At 41.6% G+C, this 19,936-nt stretch overlaps 1 protein-coding gene across 4 annotated transcripts in view; it reads right to left on the reverse strand.

Annotated features, from left to right (window-relative positions):
- RASAL2 (RAS protein activator like 2) overlaps positions 1-19,936 on the reverse strand; it is a 279,206-nt gene that overhangs the window by 106,032 nt on the left and 153,238 nt on the right. For all 4 annotated transcript variants that reach the window (XM_045026721.1, XM_045026720.1, XM_045026719.1 and 1 more), the window contains one exon: positions 17,751-17,877. In XM_045026721.1, the coding sequence (XP_044882656.1) occupies positions 17,751-17,877 (127 nt within the window). The remainder of the gene's footprint in view (positions 1-17,750; positions 17,878-19,936) is intronic.

Here is a 19,936-nt window from a genome sequence, read left to right on the forward strand (position 1 = left end):
AAGTAATGCAAAAAATATGTATACAGTAGGCACCAAGGAAAGGCTGAAAAGCAAGGCTTTCGTTCTTAACTACATGCATAGTTACATTTCTAACACAATACCTGTTCTCTTCTCATCCAGTCAAACCTCAATGGAATACAGCAGTGATACGTTTCCAGACTTGTGTGGTTAATATCATGAGGGGTCTTACCTGTGAACTGCATTCTGTGATGCTCCTAGTGCCTCTACCATAATCCTGCCAGCATGACAGCCAGAAAGTCAGAATGCTCTGTGCATACTCCTCACTCACTCTCTATTTTCAGACAGTTTGGAATGCAGAAAAGCCAGAGCCAAAGCCAGTCAAACCCAAGCATGTCTACCAGCTCCTTGGCTTCAGTTAAACAATAGCTGCCCTTCACTTGCTTTCCTTCTCTTGCAGCATTCTGGCACATGCAGTCTCCCATGTTAACAGTCAACAATTTACCAGGGGTGGGTAGACACTTCATTTTCCTGTCCCATGGGGATTTGAGGGAGGGTGGGTGGAGTGAGTGACAATGAGCACACAGGGAGGCAGTGGGGGTGGGAGGGGTGGGAAATCTGCTGTTAAATAACAGATGTATTAAACTAATGAAAGCCACTGGTTTCAGGCAGCTGTCTCAAAAATCTATAAATCTAAAATCAATTATATAAAAACTAAGAAGTGCTGACTTCAGAGGCTGCTATCACAAACTGTCCAAAGTATTAAAAACTAGATCGACACCAAGAAAGTACAATCTCAAATCAATCAGGACCTCACCTGCTGCCACTTTAAGTGCCAGTGTCATAAAATTGTGTTTTATATTTAAAGATACTACTACCTCCAGCTACCTCTACATCTCAGGAAAATATACAACTCCCAACAAGCCCTGATGATTTTCTCAAACAAACAATGCACATTTTATCTCCTTGGATCCTGAACTGGGATTGCTTTTTATTCAGGGTGCGATTTCTGGCTTTTGAAAGAGGAATAGTGAAGTTTGAAATAAAAGATCTTTTCTTGCTGTCTTTTTAGTTTATTTTAAAATTGCAGAGAGTTTGATTTCTAGGTACAGCAGCATTTCCCTAGAACAGAGAATGAAAGCTGCTCTTAAACATGCAGAGAAAGAATGGGGAAAACACACATTCCAGTCCCTGCTACTGGCATGATGCCTTTAATACATTATAATGCCACTGCTGAGGATAGCATGTCAAGTTTGATCAATTTAAAGATCCACAGTTTGATTCCCAGCAGATCCCACCTGCCAGTCTGGGCACCAGAGCAGAAGAGAATAGACATGAGAGAAACACAAAATCACTTAGCCTATTGCTACAATTTAATGAACAGCTGATAGTAAACAGACCACATGCTCTTTCCCACCTTTTGTAGTTTGTTCAAAGTTTTTCCTGTTTTGTTCATTTGTTTGTAACATGATCTCTTCTTCCTTTTTAATTCCTCTCTCCTTAGTGACATGTCTCTTCCTTTTCTCTGTGTTACTTCTGTTTCAGATAAGCGTCTGTTCTTTCTCCTCTTATGCAACAAACCCCACGCCCTGGCAATTTTTTCCCAGTAGGACTAGAAGCTTTGATGACCCCACCCCCTGCTAAGGCTCACATGAGAAATATGCATGAAAGCCACAGGACAGTTCTTGGGAGAGAAACGTACTGACTGTGTGCTCAGACAAAATTGACTGTGGAATGAAAAATAATATTGTCCCCACCTGATGTTCTAAAATTAAGTAAAAAATTAAAGCCAACTACCACACACAGAAACCAAGAACTAGGTACATGGTTCATGCTAGTACAGGCCTTTAGGTTAAAAACCGCCCCCGACAGTAACAATGGTATAAAAAAGTAAACAAGCCCATCTATACAGAGATTGATTTGACCTGACTCTAGAAATACTTAACTATTGGGGAAGTGGAAGGACAGGGCAATCTCAGTTTAATAGGATTCCTTAGAAAAGCAATTTGTGAACTAACAGTAATCTCCCTCCATCCCCTCCCCCCGGCCTTTCTCCACGCTTGTCCCCAGTAAAATGAACAGTTTGATAATGACATAGCACGTTTTATCCTGAAGGATCCCAAAACACTTTAAAACTGTATCTTCAGCATGACAGAAATGCAGCTATGTCTGGGGTGGAGAGCAGCAGATAACTGGTGCATACAACACTGTACAACAGCAAGAAGGGAACAATAAAGCCTAGAGCACTGGGATAAATCCATGTTCTTCTTTAAAGAGCCATCAGAATTTTAGAATTTATGTAGACAGACCATGGGCTTTTTAAGGTCTCATCCAGATACATTTCCAGTTCTTGCTTTACATCATTCAGAAATCCTCCATTTCAGCCTGGTTAGAAACAGAGGGCTTACACTCCAGTTCCAGTTGTGAAAATGGGTTAATATCCCTGAGACCATGGGTTGGCTGTTCTGTAAATGGAAGTGTTTTCTAGGGACCTGACGAGTTGTCAGATCTGGCTTTGTCAGCCACGATCCTGCTATATCTGCCATGAAGAAATTTAGATTCTTGAAATGCCAAAGGAACTGTCTGATTCTACTTAAAGGAAATAGACCCCCGAGTATATAATGAGGATGGCTGTATTGGAGGAGGGATTAAACTATACACAGCTACTTGGAGTGTTTTAAAACTCTACCCAATTCCAGTGAGAGAAAATGGCAAGAATAATGTATAGTACTAAGATTTAATTTAAGCCAAACATAAAAAAGAGTAAACCTTGTTTCAAAGACTGAAGAAACACAGTATATTAAGTTCCCTATACAAGTTAAAATATTTCTTTAAACATCCACAGTGAAATTGCTAAGCTCTGTCTCAAACAGATTTCTTTTCTATTTAACTTTAAGATACTTAATATATTGACAGCCCTCTCCCATTGTGCCATTATCTAAAAGCCTTCTCAAGGCTGATATCAGGCAGAGCAGGAAAGGAACCATAAGTGGTGGTTGATGTATAAGGAGGGAGAGTGCTTAGGGGAAGAGGGAGCAAATGGGGTATCCAAGCAGTCTGTTGCAGGAACTTGAAATGCAATCTGCAAAGTCCTTGTAACAAGCTCTCTTTCATCCAAGGATCATGAAGGTATCTGACATTTACACAAAACAACCCAGTGATTGATGGTGTGACCTATGTGAATTTGGACTATGGCATTGGGTTTTGTCTTTTTGTTGAAATTCCTATTGTGCCAATCTCCTAGAGAATGCTGGGACCTCCAAAATGTGGAGGAAAAAACTTGACATCATTATGCACCAATCTAGCTTTCTGCAGGACAGTGCCTTGAATTGCCCCCAAACTTCCCTTAAAGATGCACTTTATTTAACGCTGTTTTTGCATGAAAAAGAGGCATCCAAAAATAGGCATTTAAGTGCTACCAGCCCATCTGCTATCTCCTAAGTGCTTTCACTCATTTTTCTATCACAGCCATTGCTAAAGCCAGTCATTGCAAGTGACCCCTTCGGTTTCAAAGAATTCTGATTTCTCTTTCTATGACAGGGATTGAGAAATCCACTTTTCCACTCACCGGCAGCCAGCGTTCCTTAGCAACTTTGGAGGCACTAACAATTTCGGGAGAATATAAACTTTCAATGGATTCAGTTAAGGTTATACTCTTTATGATTGTGAAAATAACGTTCCAAATTTGAACAGAGGGTTGTCTGCCTTGGTTCGCACACTAACAGCTCCAGTGCCTCTGTTGCTGCTCACAGCTTTTCCAAATCAGTGGCAGTGACCTCACTAACACTGTGAACAGTTTCACAGCTTCTATTCAGAACCCTAAAGGCAGCAAATGAAATTTTCAAGAATTGTGTCAATTTTGTGTTGCTTCAGAGAGCCATGAGCAGCAGCAGCAGAGAAAAGGCACTGGAGCTATTCGCAGGGGAACAAAAGCAGGGAGAGTGCAGCAGAGATTGCCTCCCATCACAGCATTCAGAAGTCACAGGGAGAAGGGTAGAGAAGCAGCAGAAACCCTGCTCATACGCAGCCTTCAGAAGACTCCACATAGGGAAGAAGAGATTAAAAAAGATCTTCCTTCTCTCAACAGCTAGAGGGCACGGAGCTTCAAATTTAACACACACCTACTAGCCAGAGTGATATCAAAAATAAAGTCTCAAATATGATCATAGGTCCTGGCAGTAAGTCCAGCTCTCTCCCCGTTCTCAGGAGCCTATGGTAGCAGGAATGCTAGGTTTAATATCAGGGTGTTGCCTATCAGTTTTTCTAGTGGAACACACTAACTCATCTTTCATATATATCTCGGACTAGCAGGCGTCTGGTATATTTTTAATGGATCAAGCAGTCTTCTACTTTTTAAAATATACTGTGGAAAAACGTGTCATGTCAGGAGGTGCAGCATTTGCTTACTGGTGCACTTCCTTGGGCAGCTGTCAAAGCACCAATACACACTCTAATGTGGCTTTGTTGCTTATATCTAATCTATAACCCCATGCATGTACTGGTCAGGATGCCTTCCAACCCATGATTCTCAGTTATCATGACACAATGTGGAGCCTCTTCTTCCCACAACATTCCTGACAGTCCATGGCCTGGGAAATAACAGCATTTTCTCTGTCTGGAATTATTCAAACTTAGCATTCACCCACTTGCTCAGAAATGTCATGCAAAGCCACAGCTTGTTCTTAGAGCCTTCTTGGTATGTTTCACTAACAACGGGAACAGAGATATCCTCCGATATTGTGAGACTCCCTAAAGCCAGCCAAAGATGCCCATTAATACTGTCCTTTAGCTCATGGTCACAAAAGCGGGTCTCTTACCCAACTGGCACAGAGAGACTCAGAGCACTAGTCAAAAGGTGACCCTCACATCAGATTTCAAAAATCAAAACTTCCTCTAGACCTTTCCAAATGGAAGAGAATTAGCTACAATGTGCCACCCTTGCAAGTGATACAAAGAGTGGCAGGGAGGAAAAGAAAGTTACAAAGCAAAACTTTTCAGTGGCCTGTCTGGTCTTGACTTCATCAGTACCACCTGCAGATACCTCTGTCAAAAATGTGAATGTTCTTCAAATGTAAATATTTGCAGTGACCTCTAAGACCAAAATGAATAAATGCTTCCATCTCCTGTTTTTTTACACAGATGAAGAAGTCTCAAATATGCATCAGTAATTATCAGCCTGTAGCCAGAAGCACTTTATTGGACATTGAGTTGGATCATAATGGATACTAATTACCACTAGAACATACAGACCTCCCCATCTCCAAGACTTCTTTTGGGAGTCAGGGATTTGCATGCGACATAAAGGTGCCTGTTAGGAAAGAGATGAACTCCAATGGAGCTCAATAACCCACTTTCCCTCAGTGGCTTTATTATTTTTCTTTTAAACAAATTATCTCTCTGCTGTGCTGCTGAAACACATTTTTGTCTACTTTGCTGATATAATCAGAGCAAGTATAATTCCTTCCTCTTCCCCGGTAGTATAAAAGAGCCATCAGTTAGAGTAAAGGTAACAAGTTATCAAAATACACCTCTACCTCGATATAACGCTGGCCTTGGGAGCCAAAAAAATCTTACCGCATTATAGGTGAAACCGTGTTATATTGAACTTGCTTTGATCCACCAGAGTGCGCAGCCCCCCCTCCCCCCCGGAGCACTGCTTTACCGTATTATATCCAAATTCATGTTATATCGGGTGCCGTTATATCAAGGTAGCAGTGTAGCCTATATTCTTGCTGGAATAAGTCCAGTTCAGTATCTGAGGCTAGGGCTACATTATACACTTACATCAGCATAACTACGTCACCCAACCCAAGCCCACACATCTACACTGGGTTTTTTTTAAGCCCCATAACATGACCCTGAATCAGCTGACCCAGGCTCTGAGACTTGCTATTGCAGGTCTTTTTTACTGTGTGGATATATCCTTAGTCTCCAGAATAGTTAGTATTAGGCAATTTTTTCAAGCTCTATTTATAAAAAGATCACGAAGGCGTCTTATCTGAATGTAGTGGAAATGGATGGGCTACTAATCCATGGGCATCTAGCACAGGATAGGGAACTTAAGGCTTTGTCTATTCTAGATAAGTGCACCAATGTAATGAAATCAATTTTAAAATCAGTTTAGTTAAATTGGTGCAATAGCTATAAATAATGTACTTAAACCAATTAAACCCATACTGGCATCGGTAAGTTATCAATTTAGCTAAACTGATATCAGCAATGGTTAAAAAGGTGTAAGTACAGTAGAAGTATTGTAGAACCCTGTTTAGCTGACCCTCCATTATCCGGCTCTCAGCACAGACACGTCCAGAAGTGGGTGAACTCTCCTGTGGCTGCTAGATGGCGCTGAAGCCTTGCACTTTCCCATTCTCCTGATTATCTGAATTTTTGATTAATCAATCTGGCCCTGGTCAGACACCCATTTAGATTGGATAAATGGGGTTCTGTAGTAGGTCTACATTAGGGGTTTGAACTAGTTCAACTACACTGATTTTTAAATCAATTTAGTTAACAAGTTAAGCCTTGTCTATACTGGAAAAGTTAAGACAAGGGTCAGTGTCATCCTTGGGACAGGAGAGCTGCATAAAAGGTGACATTTACAGTTAGTTTTCCATCAGGTGTCATGCTATTCATTGTCAAAAAACTTCGTAAGTGTGCAAAAACTAGGTAAATACAAGCAGGCTTCTGAAGCAAGAGCAAGCAACATAAATACAGAAAAGTATGCACAAAATTGAACAAGTCACAGCAAATTCATGCCTGATGCAGAAGGTTGTATATATCAGAGGAGCCCTGACCAGTAAAAATATGGCTCAGGAAGGTAAGAGTTTTCTTCAGATTTAAACAGTAGCTTGTTTACAGAACAGGCCAAAAACCTGCCCATCCCAAGGAGTCATGCAGCTTCCCTCTCTTGGCAACTAACAACTGTTTCTCACTGTAGATGAAAAGACAAACACTGGCCACTCTTATAAACTTTACAATCTTTTACAGGGATTTCTTTCAGAAAGGTGTAGTAATACATTTCCAAGAAAACCCCCACAGATTATGTGCACAGCATATCAAAGTGTTAAGATTATGTATTCATATTACCATTAATTCTTGCTCTACTGAGGTTTAAGATTTAACCAGATAAATTTGCTCCCTGCCATAATTTGAAAAATTGGTGTAAAAGGATTGTGGCCGCAGAATTTAAAAAACAACAACAAAAAAAGTCATCTGCCTTTACTTGAGTTATATTGGAGGAAAAAAACAGAAGCTTAGCAATTTTCTATATATGAATAGCCCCAAATGCCAGAGGGGATGTCTGAGAGGTCTAAGTATCTTGTTTAAAATATAGAGCCTCCTTGAAGGCACAGTTCTAATCCTTGCATGGTTGCCTCAGTTCTTCATCATTCTGAGGCAGGCAAACTGCATTCTGTACAGTTTAGGTTTCAAATGAGACTTGAGGGAAAAAACCCAAAGTCTTGTCTCTTTCTGCAGACCCCAACAGTATCAGGACACATTTTGCATCAGACAAGAGCTGGCCTTGTGCTGCACAGAAATTTCATACTGCCATCTATACCAAGAGTTACTGCGTTTCAATGGAATAGAACTTGTAAGCATGTTGAGACTAAAAGGTGCTATACAAACTTAATATTTTCTAAAAACAATAAGAAATTATAAATAAAAAGTCAGTAAGGTTTAATTAACTTCCCTGTAAATAACTGCAGTTCAACTACTTACAGCTAATAATCACAGCAATAGATGACAGTGAATCAGTGCACCTGACTTTCACACTTGGATTCAAATATGAGCTACATCAAAAGTTGGGTGGCTCTGTTTAGGCTTCAGCAGACCCTTGTTCGTGTCATTAAACTAACCTTGGAGTTTTGCAGTCTCAGCTCTGGAAAGGTTTATGCATTGTGGAGTGTTACTAACATTGTTGCAGGTCAGAACTGAAGTGCAATAGGAAAGCCTTGTGGCTATATTTGCACAATACCCTTCTGCCGTATATGTGGTGCTAGTCAATTCTCTCCATTCAGTATTGTTAAAATTCATAAACAGAAATGTAGTATTGTGCTTAGTGCATTGATTTCATTAGAACTTATATTGATCTACTGGAGATCTCTCAATCCAGGCTTACTACATTTTTGGCATATAAGGTATGTTTTACATACACACTTAGAAGATGCTAATTAAAAAAAAGAAATACCAAAAAGTCCATGCTCTCTCGCTCTCTCACATGCACACGCGCACGCCAATTTGACAGAACCAAAACTGAAGCTCCCATTTTTTACTGCCCCAACCAGACACTTCGTTAGCAGACAGGAGATGGACATTTTGCACATGCCAATTCTGTTAGGAAAAATCTTTCATCAAGGCAGAATACTCGTGGAATACAGACATGGGGAGCTGTATGCTGCAACTCCCCACCTTCACTTTCAAACAGATATTCCTCACAGGCAAAGTCCTCTTCAGCATATTGTCCAGTTAGAAGGCATGGTAAGCCTATTTCTTCAAAACATTTGTCCCTTTCTTAAGTATGCCATTAGCTCAATGCACAGATTTAACCCAGACTGGTGCATTGCAGATTCCGTCACTGACCAGGTCACAAACAGCACTTCTTTTAAAACTGAGGAGTTTTCCAGTCATGAAAAAAGTTGTATTCATTTATCACATAATCATTCAAGACACTTCATTGCACAGAAAGGACTGCAACAGAGTGGTTCACACAGTAAATCTATTGTCTAAACAGGCTTATTCCTCTGTCACAGAAAGTATTCATCTCAACTGGAACATGCAAACAGCAAGGCTCGGTTCTGATCATTACAGGTACAGAGAATATTATGGATGGGGAACAGCAGTTACAGAATTAATCCTAGACATTTTTCTTTAGTTACTGTTCTCTCCTGCCAAGTTCTTTACCTGAAGGAAGAGCATGGACTGTGTGTTTCCTTGGTGCAATCATCCTCCAGGTAGAAGTGCTAAGCAGCAGCTTGCAGAAACTGATGGTGGAGGTAGATTCCAAGGAGCAATCAAACCAAGTATTACTTAACTAATGTTCTGTTGCTCACACCATTTCCAAGCCCCTGGATATATTCTTTCAAATAGTACTGAGACAGGATTTCTGGATTGCTGACTAGTCACCTGATAGTATTGTCACCTGATTCAGTATCGGATCTGGCACCAAAACAGACTGGTGCCTCATTTTTACCACTTCTCCCCTTGCACGGTGGATCAGGTGAAAGTGGAATTTTCACTGTTAAAATGAGTTCTGCTCTGAGAAATTCAAGTATGAATTAGCTAGCTCAGAAAGGATGAATTTAAAAAATCCATCAACTGTGTTTGCTCTTGGGTGCTTGAGCTGGGGGACAAGGAGTTAAATATAAAGTCTGAATGCAAAAATATTAGCTTCGATAGATTTCACACTTTTGTTTTTTCTGGGTCCTCTGTTTGGGGGCCAAGACCAAAAATTTTAGCTCTAGTATGATGAGCCAGACATCTTGATTAAGGACCTCAAATTAGCCTGGTTTTCATAAATGCCAAACATCCATTCCTTCTGTTTACATCAATGGTAACTGCAGGTGTTGGGTCTAACTTTAAACAATCAAGTTTGAAAATTCTGGCTAGGGGATCTGCCTGGGACCCTGGAGTCTAGCGGGTCAGGTGACCTGGGCTCCAATCCTGGTTCTGACATTAACACTGCTTGATTTGGGCACATCAGATAATTCAGCCTCAGTTTTCCCATCTATAGTACAGGGGCAATGATATTTAATAACTTAATAGGAACACTGTGAGGGGTATTTAGAACCCCATGTCTACTGCAATAGGACAATGCATCAGCGCAAATGACCACATGACATCTTTTTGATAAGCTGTCATGCAAGGCTCTTTGCACTAAATAAATCCACAAAAAATGCCATTTTTCCATCCTCCTCACACTGCTTAGCTTGTCCACCTGCCAATTTTGCCTTCCTTATCCATATTAGTTTTCCTGTTTTCTCCCCACAGGAGTTCAGTAGGTCTCCTGCACCTGCTCTCACCCAACTACTTATAAGAGAGGGTGAAGGGGCAGGGAGAGGGAGATCCTTCACAAACAAGGATCTTCCCACAGACAGGACAGCAGAAAGGGCTGAAGCACTGTCTAGGGAACTGTGTAAGGGGGTGGGGGGACCGATTATGCAGAAGTCCTACCTTCTATAGGAATGGAACCCTGCTCCTGGGTAGCTTAGCTGCAAAACAGGGGACGATAATTATTCCAATTGTTTATATTATGGTAATACAGAGAAGCCTTCATTAAGGCTCCACTGTGCTAGGCACTGTACACATATAAACAAGACAGCTCCTGCCCCACAACACACACACACACTCTCTCTCTCAATAGGTGGGCAAATGTCAAATAAGCCAACAATGGTGGGGTAGGGGAGAGAGACAGCCCCTGCCCAAACTCCGCCCCCCCAAAACTCCAGCAGCAGCAAGCGCTGGGGAGGAGCCCCCCTTTCCCGCCCCCTCAGCAACACACTCACCCCCACCACTGTCACCGCATGTGCTCCTAGGGCCCCTCTCAGGTCCAGGAATCTCCCTTGCCTCCCCTGTGGTGGGTGCCGGGGGGTGCTGCATGCGTCTCCTCCCCTGCTGTTGCCCCTGACTGTAGCCTCACTGGGGATGGGGCTGCCTCCTTGCCCAGCATGGGGCAGAAGTGGTGATTGGGGGAGGCTGTGCTGGTGGAGGGTACTGCTGGAAAAGGGAAAGGTCTGAGGTGGAAGGGCAGGCTCAGAGTCAGTCTGACCTGACAGTCAGTATGGGGGCACTAGGACCCTGCGGCAACAGTTGCTGCAGGGAGGCAGCATGGAGCTGCACAGAAGAGGCAGGGACGCTCTGCTCCCTCCAGGGTCTGGGGACCTGCATGGGGCCAGCAAGGGGGGACTGGAGGACACTCGAGGGAGGCACGGGAGGGCGGCAGGTGGGGCCGGGGGGGGGGGGGGAAGAGACCCGGCCCCAAACATTGGTGGAGCTGGGCCCCTGGGCTCTGAATATTGCTGGTGCCCAGGCACCACGTGGGTATGGAACTTGCCGCCCATGGGCACTTGTTATGCAGAACTGCTAGTGCAGGATCTCCTGATGAGCATTTAGCTTACTTGCCCCAGGACCCCTTATGATTTGTGGCCATTCTCTCCCCCCACCCCCTCCTTCAACAAATTTAATATTTTAATTGTGTGGTGAACTGTTTGAATTTTATTGCCAAGGATGGGGAGGTGCAGCATACAGCTCCCCATTAATTTTATGTATACTGAATGATTTCACAACTAGGTAATGTTGCTGCATAATTCTCATTGATAGAAACAGAATGTAAGCATGTGCTTAAAGTTAATGACATGCTTAAGTGCCTTACGGGATGGCGATGATTTAAGCACATGCTTAACTATTACCAATTCTATGTATTACAGTAGTACCTAAAGACCCCAATTGAGAAAGATCACATTGTAGTTGGCACTGAACAAACCAAACACTTAGTGAAGGGCAGCCCCTGCTCCAAAGAGGTTACAGTCTAAGTAGATAAAGGGTAGGAGAAGAAACTGTGGCACAGAGCAGTGAAGTGACTTGCCCAAGGTCACACAGCAGGTCAGTGTCATAGCTGGGAAAAGAACCCAAGACTCCCAAGTCCCAGTCCAGTGCCCTATCCACTGGGCCACCCTGCTTCAGGTGCTTTTGCTGAATCAGGGCCGTAATTCAGAGTAGTTCCACTGCATAAATCAGAAGGCCTTTTTATATAAGGTAGGTCTGATGCAGCATAAAGTATTCTGGGCCCTAAGCATAGCTAAATTCCGTTAGCGTATAGCAGTATTAAAGCCAGTGACAATGACAGAAGTGGGAAAGCCACTTCTAGCATCATTCCCATCGTCTCTCTCCTCTCCTGCAACATTTTGGAATGCAGGAGTGTGAATCTGTGGAGCAGAAGTGGCTTTGCAAACTTCCAGACAACTGACTGAAGCATCATTTTGCCCAAAAAATGCAAAATTTCCTAAGCGTGCTTTGACTTTGAAGAAGTTCCATGAACCAAAAAACAGACAAATGTTATGAAAAAGAGTTTAAACAGATATACAGAGGAAACATCAGTGTCAACACCCAGCAACAACAGGCACACTAACATCAATTGGAGGGATTCCACTATATAAGGCAACAATGAAAACTAAGCAGGAAACACCGTAACTTGGACCTAAAGAAAGTACTCTGTAGATGAACCTGCTTCCTGCTTGTAGAGCCAGGAATCTGAGAGAGCCCCAAACCAAAACTGCAGGTTTGGACACTCCTAAATATGAGGGGGTTAAAATATCTATCAGTATTTGACTCTTACCAAATATGGGGGTCTTTGGCCTGTAAACTTGGATCTGATATTTTGATTTGGACTCATCTCTATTAGTAATATTGATCCTACGCAATTAAAATGGCAAACTTATGCCAGCATTCCATGGGTGTTTTAATGAGGAAAAAATACTGTACAAATGCCCAGATGACTAATCAAACTGCAGTTTCTACCACTACAAATTTTTCTAATTCCACAGACTCTTGTGTTCTCTCATTCTTGTTCCTCTAAATTCAGTTTATAGATTTGTATGTGAAGCATTCTATTTCAGTAGCTATTGGGGCAAGTGGAGAATCAAAGTCACATCAAGTCAGGCATATTTTAGATGTGATCAGCCAGAATCTTTTCTATTTCTTAGATTTCGTCTCCCACTCCCCCATTCAGAGCACTGAAGCACCAGACTCATTTACAAAAGCTAGAAAGCAAGAGGTTAGACTGTTCCTGCCCTTTTGAAAAATGTAAAACAGAAATTTGGTGGTGGTGGGTTGGGATGCTGCACTCTCACATTCAGAAACCCATTTAAATCACAAATAAAATGAACATGGGGAATTAAGGGTAAATTTTCAAATGCACCTAAGTGATTTAGGAGTTTAAGTCCCATTTGAAAATGTGACATAGGTACCTAACTGTCTATGTCACTTCTGAAAAGGCTATTCAGATACTTTTGAAAATGTTATCCTTAATCTCTAGTCATAAAACCCCAGAGTTTGGCACAATGAGGCAGCTTCTCCCATCTGGGAAAGGGTGAGATAGCAAAGGCTGAGGTGTATGTGAAATCTACACAGAGCCTATTCACGCTTGACTGGCCTCTCTAGCCAGTGCTATTAATCCCTCTTTTAAAGAGCGACAAATTTCAGCAAATTCATAGATAAAGAAAAGGTACTTTGCTTCAATAGGTCCAAATCCAATAGTCTTTAGTTTCTATCTTCCAAAGGACTTCATCTCTCAATGGATTTTCCTCATTTGCATCAATTACAGCTTTTCTAAGCACAAAGGAATCTTGAGAATCAACTTTGTTTTGTCTTGCTTCCAATTAGATTTTACAGACAGACTGTGTTGTTACTAATTACAGGTTCTCCGTGGTATGGTAATTCTTTCCAGATAACTGAAGCACTAATTAAATGAGATTTTTGCCTTTTCATTTCCCACCCCTTGGAATACATTTGACAGATGTTGCCAAAACAAGGTTTTTCTTCAAAATGCCACAAAAACTACCCCCAAATGATATCATCTAAACTTTGTAGATTTTATTTTGTGCAGTGGTTTGTTTTGCATTTGATTGTCTGTGTGTTTGGGGGACAGGAGAAACATGGGACCCCTTCTAGAAACAGATCAGTGATTCTGTGCTACTGATCTGGCATGTGTTATGAATCAGTGAAATTAATTTGGGCTCTTCCTGTATGGTTGATTTATAAATACCAATATGTAATTATAAACCATGAGAAATTGCTAAGAACATAACCTTTCTAAAGAAGAGTTATAAGCTACCGAATGACAGGACCTAAAGTAATTATAAGGAAGGCAACAGTAAAAGAGGAAATTAAGAAGATACACTAATTCAGTCTTCTTCATGAAACTCATCCTTAAACTTCCTGTGTGGGTGCCAGCACTGGAGGCTCATATTGCTCACCATATGAAGATTAGCACATTACCATGGATTCCGTGACTTTCCAGGACCGCCGTGACTTCTGCAGCGGCTGGCCTGGGGGCTGCCCGAGCAGCTCAGGCAGCCCCTGAGCTAGCCACACCAGCCGCTGCTGGAGCAGTCTCTGGCCACCATGCCTCCCTCCCCAGCAGCAGCAGGAGTTTGGGTGTGGGACGGGGCTCAGGGCTGGGGCACAGGGGGGGTGAAGACTCTGGGCGGCGCTTACCCTGGGGGGCTCCCTGGAAGTGGAAATATGTCCCTCCCTCCCTCAGGCCAGGAACCGCGGCCAATGGGAGCTGCGGAGCCAGCGCTCGGGGCAGAGGCAGCGCATGGACCGCCTGGGAGCCGAGCGAGGGACACATATTGCTGCTTCCAGAGAGAAATGCGGAGCCGGGTTAGGGTAGGGAGCCTGCCAGCCCCACCAACCGCTTTCCCCAGCATCAGCGGGGGTCCCAGGCCGTGCCCTGCACTCTAGCACCCATGGCACCCCCGGGCTGCCTCCTCTTCCCTCCCCCCAAGATTTAGGTGGGTATACAGTACAAGTCATGGAAAGGTCACAGGCCGTGAATTTTTGTTTACTACCTGTGACCTGTCCGTGACATTTACTAAAAATACCTCTGACTAAAACATAGCCTTAATTATGACCAATCCATTGATTATTGTTTATTTTGAAGAGAACAAAAACAAGATGACCACCTTCTTATGTGTTATCTTTGTGCCTGCAACAGATCTGCCCTGGGCTTCAGTTTCTTATCTATAAGACGGACAATATATAGTTACATACTTCATAGGATTGGTGTTAGGATGTTTCGACAGTGTTCTGATCACAGACAGCGGTATGAACCCTAAGAATCAGTATTATTACTAGTCATGAACTGAGCCCAAAGCATATGCATGGTCTCATCATATAGTAATATAGCATAATGTTTTGTCAATTGCTAAAGTCAATGAAAGGTTGGTTCAGTACAGAATCTAATGTGTTCTATAAAGGCATAACTGTAGCACTGCAGTTAACTGATTACATAATGATTCTCATTTCTTATAGTCAAGCATGTACAGTAACCTTACTTATAGGAAAAAAAGCAAATACCATTGCCATCCATTAACCTTCATAATAGATCCAGCTGTAAAACAGATCCAGCTCATCTCTGGATAGTAACTTCAGACACTCTCATAAGCTATAATGTCTGCTGTTCCCATGTCAAGCACATACTTCCTTAGGACAAGCTAGATACTCTTATCTGTCCTGCACAGCAATTTCATTGCTGGATAGTTTATCTGCCCCATTGTGCTTTACAGCTTTTCATTTCCATTCAAAGACTATTTCGGTCCAGGTGTTATCTGTACTGCTGGTGGTACACTCTGCCCACTGCCATCTGTTTCCTTTTCTTTACAATCATTCCCAGTGCTTTACTTCATTGGTTTGCCCTCTAGCTCACTGTCTTGTTCATAAAAATATATTTCTCACCATTCTCTCTACACCACCCCAGCTTATTCAATCAGCAGATATTTTGTGATGACTGATTAACCATGTCTCTAGTCAGCATCTGAAAAGTAAACAAAAGGAACCTGATCTACTGCAGAGTGATCAGACATTAAAACAGGGGTAGGCAACCTATGGCACGTGTGCCGAAGGCGGCACGCGAGCTGATTTTCAGTGGCACTCACACTGCCTACGTCCTGGCCACCGGGCTGGGGGGGGGGGTCTGCATTGTAATTTAATTTTAAATGAAGCTTCCTAAACATTTTAAAAACCTTATTTACTTTACATACAACCATAGTTTAGTTATATATTATAGACTTATAGAAAGAGACCTTCTAAAATGTTAAAATGTATTACTGGCACGCGAAACCTTAAATTAGAGTGAATAAATGAAGACTCGGCACACCACTTCTGAAAGGTTGCCAACCCCTGCATTAAAACCTTCCTACTCATCCATCATCTCTCCCCTTCATTCATGATCTTGTTCTCTGTCTTTCCTCCTCCCTGCACCGCTCTGTGTGCCCACACCTCTTTAGCTATTAAATTAGGTGACCTATATGGTACAGCAAAATTTTCATATAGTTGTACACAAAATATGTAAAAAATTGTTTGACTATGGGTTATTGTGTACTTTTAATGGATTCTTGTCTGGCATAAGATGCTACATATGCATCTAAGGTTGTAGGGAAAAATATATTCGATTTTTGAGTATGTGATCACAGAATTACAATCTATATTGTAAACACATGCACACAAAGAAGCAGAGTTAAATTTGCATTAGCAATCTTAACTTTGGCATTCCCAGACTTTCAGGTGCTTAATGGTCAGGTATAACTTTCTTTAAACTTTAATTAATTATTATTATTATATTAATAATAATAATAAAAGAAAAAAGACTAGGAGTTTCATTCCTGAAGACTTCTAAGCTCTTCTGGTTTGCAACAAATTGTGTGTAATTTCCATTATCTGGAAACAAGTATCTAGAAACCACATTTATATTATTCCTGTTCCTACACACTAGCATTTTCCCTTTTAAGTTTCTAAATTGCATTTCTCTTCCCAAACCCCCAATGCAAGACCAAGAAAAAGCCCAAACTCCCTCCCACCAGGAAATTTGTTTTCAGGAAGAAAATGTGAGGTAGAGTGCTTCACAAATACAGCCTTAACAGCTACTGAAACTGCTATTTAGCAATCTACAATAGATTGCGATACTGCATCTATACTCAGGAAAAAAATATCTGTTTTAGAGCATTTTATTATCCATGTAATTATGGACTAATTTTTTTTTTAAAAAGCAGACACACCTGCAAGATTAAAAACCCTCTCATGTACTCTTCATATTTACATGAAGTCACTATCCTACTTAGTTTGCCACTTAGAGATGTACCTGCTGCAGCCTCTTCTTGCAGCTCACTCTCTTCTAGGATTGCAACTTTACAGCTGAGCAAAAGCTGAATTGTTCCTAGCCCCAGCAGCAAGTGACAGCCTATTGCCAAGACATACTTTTTCACTAGTTGCAGATGGAAACAAGAATTCACTTTGTACTATTGCTGCTTCCTTCCACTATCCCTCACTGCTCAGAGACCTCCCCGGCTGACTGAAGAGGAGAGAGAGAACATGGGGTACTGGGCTAAAATGTGGCCTTGTGGAAACCCTATTATCACAACTGCTCTTCTATTTTTCAGTTTTCCTTAATGCCCTCCAGTTCTGTCTCCTTTGATTCATTTTTCAAAAAGTATGATTATAACCTACACTGGCACAGCCCCTTGCTCACAACTTGTTGGTTTATTTGGGAAGCCACACTTTCAAATGGATAGTATTTCTGATAGTGTGTAATCAAGTGTGGAGATTAGGTGTAGCCCAGTAATGGCTAAAATACAAAGCCTAGAAACTTCTAAAATGCTTAAATAAGGTAAATCACAACCAAGTAACAGCTCAACCAAACAGCCAGGAGGAGCCACTTAAAACGGTCTGTAAAGCATGCAGCACTATTGACCTGGGCTCACAGATTCAGTTATAAATCCCAGAGTATCCTCACAAATGCAGTTATAAGCCTGCGTGCCATGCAGTATTCCCTCCCAGGACTCAACAATAACCTCTCTAATGTTCAGATAAATCCTAACACACTGAAGTCACTTTGTTGTCAGGCAATTATAAACAATGACCACTCTCCTATGACCTCTGCTAACATTTAGCTAAAATGCTATTGATTTGAGCAAACTGACGACAGCAATGCTGGATAAGAAACAATTTCTTTAACACAGAGAAATAATACATCTATAAATTAAAATTAGTACATTGCTTTTCTAATTTTTGTAACTTACCAAGCTTAGTGGCTCCCTCTGGTGGATATTCAGGAAACTGACCCTCAGATGGGACGCTTACTGTACGTCGCAGGCACCGCCCTTTGGTAGATTCTGCCTGCTGCTCCTGTACCCCCTCCACAGGCATCTACAGAAAAAGATACCAACATCTTTAATTTGTCATTATATATTTCTTTTAATACTCAGTCTCAATGAGATTTGTTTAATTTTTCACTGATCTGGTAATAATATTCAGACAGGATGCAGCAGATCCAACTTTACCACAAAATTCTGGAGAGGTTACAATCCAGAAAAGGGGAAGTGAGGTTATTATAAAAGAAGTGAGCTACCAGGAAATGCAACTATGCAAAGAGACTTGTGTATACCACACAGAGGTACACGTGTCTGTGCCAAAAAGACACCAAGCAACAAAAACAAACAACATATACAATTACAAAGTAAATCTTGTACCTGGAAATGGCTTTCCCCATGACTGAGGACCAAGAGGCATTGGTCTGAAGTGCTACTCATTTCCATACTGTTAAAATCAGGCAGAATTTACTAATCAGATTACAAGGCTTCTTAAACCCAAGGCCTCAAGACTCTAAAAAAGCATGAAGTGACTACTGCCAACAAAGACACATAGTCATTATAATCAACTATAACAGAGGACTGGAATCAAGATTCTTGGATAGATGGACCTCTGTTCTGATCAGTATGGCATACAAAAAGACAGAGGGACTTTTGAATGAAGGTTGTTACTGACGAGAAGGAGATGGAAGATGCCTGAAATATTTTATGAATATTATATATACATCTCTGTGTTTGATTGTTATAGCATTTGCTATATGATTAGTAAGGGTTAATGCAGGCTTATTCAGATGTATTAATTGCTAAAGGTTACACATCGGTTAGCATGCACACAGATAAGAGTGTGGAGAAATGTCTGATAGCCACCCATTTACCAATAATTAAAGGACAACACAGAATCAACTGCTTGGAACTCTCTCTCCCCCTAACCGCGTAAATTGGTTTGGCCAAGTTCAATAGAGGCAGGAAGACAAAGAGATTTGGGACTGATGAAAGGTCTACCCCTGAAGACAGGGAGAGAGACTCAGGGACAGTGGGGAAGCAGACTGAACCTCAGTTCCCAGATGTGGAGGTGTCTGGATAAGCCAGATCTACCTAAGCTTTAGGTCAGGCCAATAAGAGATGTGTGCACAGAGTGTTGCATTACTAACCCTTTGCTTTTGTTATGCTCTGTTGTGGCTATTGAGACTGAATACTTTGTTTTGAAAAGGTCACAGCTCCTGAAGAGAAAACTGGCAGGGCTCTAATCCAGTCGGGTCTGCTGAGGAAGTCAGTCAGTTCACAGGGTGCTACACCCTACGACCCAGTCTGAGAGTCAGGGAGGAATGCCACAATTTTTCCAGAGAGAAGAAGGCAAGAGGCCTATCACCTGCAGGGTTGCACTCAGAGATACCGAGAGCCTGAAAATGCAGCTATCCCTGAACCATGAAAATTGGTTCCCCTTGTTGTACTACCCCCCTACGATAGGCAGACTGCTACCAATGTCTGCATTTTCAGTTGCTTACATATTTCCATTATAGCTCACTATTTTCAGTTATTTAGATATTTCCTTAAGTTTCACTGACTGGGCTGAAATTTTCTGTATCTAGTTTCTCCATAAGTTTGAAAAAAACTTTTGAGCTGTAATAGACTATAAGGAGAGTGAACAAAATTGTTCCTCAACAAAAATTCTTGCAACCTTTTTTGAATAGCTCTGCATATGAAATGACTGTAGGTAGAAAACTGATGTTTTTAGCAGGGCAATAGCCCTTTGTCAGTGGTTACTAAGTGCTCTAGTGAAAATTGGCTAAGATTTGACAGAATTAGAAAACACTGAAAAAATGCAAACTTCAGACATGCACAGCAATTATTTTAAACAATATTTTTTAAACAATTACTCTAAAGGAGACCTGGCCTCACGGGAAACTGCACTGGCAGTGTACTACCAATCTGGAACTATGCAGTTTTTTCCCCTTTCCAAATTACTTATTCTATAAATGTTCTATTAAAAATTAACTATGAGACATTAATTCTGCACAGATAAGCACTCAAAAGTCAAGAAATGTAACTTATTCTACCTTCTTGTGCATATGGCACTGAGATACAGTCTTTAATTGCATGATCACATAATATTTCAC

This window comes from Mauremys mutica, chromosome 8 (genome assembly GCF_020497125.1).
Source record: "Mauremys mutica isolate MM-2020 ecotype Southern chromosome 8, ASM2049712v1, whole genome shotgun sequence".
NCBI classification, from domain to species: domain Eukaryota; kingdom Metazoa; phylum Chordata; order Testudines; family Geoemydidae; genus Mauremys; species Mauremys mutica.